General features: G+C 56.2%; 1 protein-coding gene across 1 annotated transcript, besides 1 other annotated feature; it reads left to right on the top strand.

The window, feature by feature from the left end:
* Positions 1-237: 237 nt before the first annotated feature.
* Positions 238-274: a microsatellite.
* Positions 275-286: 12 nt separating this feature from the next.
* On the top strand, positions 287-1,948 carry TraAM80_07910 (leishmanolysin; the record flags this gene model as incomplete). Its single annotated transcript, XM_029384677.1, has 1 exon — positions 287-1,948. A coding segment is annotated over one exon (1,662 nt), but the record flags the coding sequence as incomplete, so codon positions are not given.

Genomic DNA, 1,948 nt, shown 5'->3' with positions numbered 1-1,948 from the left:
AGCGTCTCGGCAACTGTAGTTGGTGCCTGACAGGAGCGGGGAGCTGACAGACGGCACTGTCTGCATGACGATCGCGCTGCGGCAATGCGACGCGCACATACCGCTTCTTAAGGGGGCTGGAAAAGGCGGGGCAGCGCGTGCCTCGTGGCGTGTGCACAAAGTTGGAAGAGTTTGAGTGGCTTTGTTTTATGTTAGTTGTAAGTATATATATTTTTTCTTGTGGAAAAGGTCTGCGCCACCACTACTACTACTGCTACTACTGCTACCACTAATAATGCCGCTGCTGATGTTCACACGGAGCCAGCACGGGCAGTTTATTCAGGCGATGCGCCAGCTACGCCTCGGCACGCCGATCCTCCCACTAGCGGTGTTTTTGCTGCTGTTGGTGTGTTGGGCCGCTGGGTGCCTCGCCGTCGCTCCCGCCCGGAAGCACCGGTGCGGGTTTGACGAGATGATGGGGAGGTGGCCGCCGGCGACTGCGGTGGTGCGTGACGTGCCGCGCAGAGGACAGGGCGCGATGCAGGCGTACACTGTCGCCGCACAAGGCTTGGGGAGTGAGTGGGCCCCGATCCGCATCAAAGTGTCTGCGAAGGATATGTATGATCCGTTGAAGCACTGCACCGCAGAAAGGCCTTGGCGCCTGTTCAATGGTAGCTGGAAGGAATGTACAGATGACATGATGTTGACGGAGGCGAAGAAGGACATTATTTTGAGGCAACTCCTCCCGACTGCAATTAAGATGCACACCGATCGTCTGTCTGTGAGGCCCGTGGAGGCTCCCATGCACATACCAGATAGTGGTCTAGGGCTGTGCACCGGTTTAACTATCCCTTCCTGGCACCACACGATCGGCGTGAGCGGCGCCGACATGGTCCTTTACATCAACGCTCGCGTGAGTAAAGCCTTCCTTGCATGGGCGTATCCCTGCGTCTTTCTGAAGGACGGTCGCCCATACGCTGGCATCGTGAACTTTGACCCCCAGAATATAAGAGCCACTGATGAAGTTGTTCGTACTGCAGCGCACGAGATTGGGCACGCTCTTGGGTTTTCGCAGGAACGGTTTTGGTGGTTCAATATGGTCTCCCAGATCCCCAATGTGCGAGGGAAAGAATATGTGTGGGTAATTTCCTCACCGAAGGTGAAGGAGCTGGCGAGGAAGTACCACAACTGCCCCACACTTGAGGGCATGGAGTTGGAGGACGGGGGTGGGGGAGGAGCTAGTCTGCAGCACTGGGAGGAACTCAGCGCACGGGACGAGTTGATGAGTCCTGGGAGCCGGATCGCTTATTACTCGGCCTTCACGCTTGCGGCATTTGAGGACATGGGTGTGTACAAGGCTAACTACGACATGGCGGAGTCGTTGCGGTGGGGCAACAAATCTGGCTGCGGGTTGCTGGAAAATAGGTGCTTCACCAATGCGGGCACTGCATACCCTGAGTTGTTCTGTAAACAGCCGTCGAATACACAAGGACTGCTCTGCACGTATGACCGTCTTTCTCTGGGGTACTGTGAACTAAAGAATCACTACAAGCCCCTTCCACCGCAGTTTCAGTACTTTGATGACCCCCTACGTAGAGGTGAATCGAAGTATATGGATTTTTGTCCGTTTGTTGTTGAGCGTGCGGCGTATGAGTGTCTAAACGGTGACCCTAATAAGTTCCTTGGAAGCTTCATTGGCTCGAGCTCACGGTGCGTAAAGGGGGAGGGGCTTCTTTTTGATTACCAAGAGATTGGCGATGTGTGCGTGAACACGCAGTGCAGTGGGGGTAAGCTGAGGGTGCAGTTCCTTGGCGACGGTACGTGGCACGACTGCAATGAGGGCGAGACGGTTGCGCCGTCGGGGGGCAAATGGAGCGGGGGGAGCATCAGGTGCCCCAAATACACCGACGTGTGCGCAGCCTTCCTCAACACCTGGGCCCTCCCAATACCAGTCGTTGCCCTGCCACTG

This window comes from Trypanosoma rangeli (genome assembly GCF_003719475.1).
Source record: "Trypanosoma rangeli strain AM80 chromosome Unknown Tra_15.4_contig_00356, whole genome shotgun sequence".
Lineage (NCBI taxonomy): Eukaryota > Euglenozoa > Kinetoplastea > Trypanosomatida > Trypanosomatidae > Trypanosoma > Trypanosoma rangeli.
Note: the sequence above shows the minus strand (reverse complement) of the source record. Positions and strands in the feature narration are given on the sequence as shown.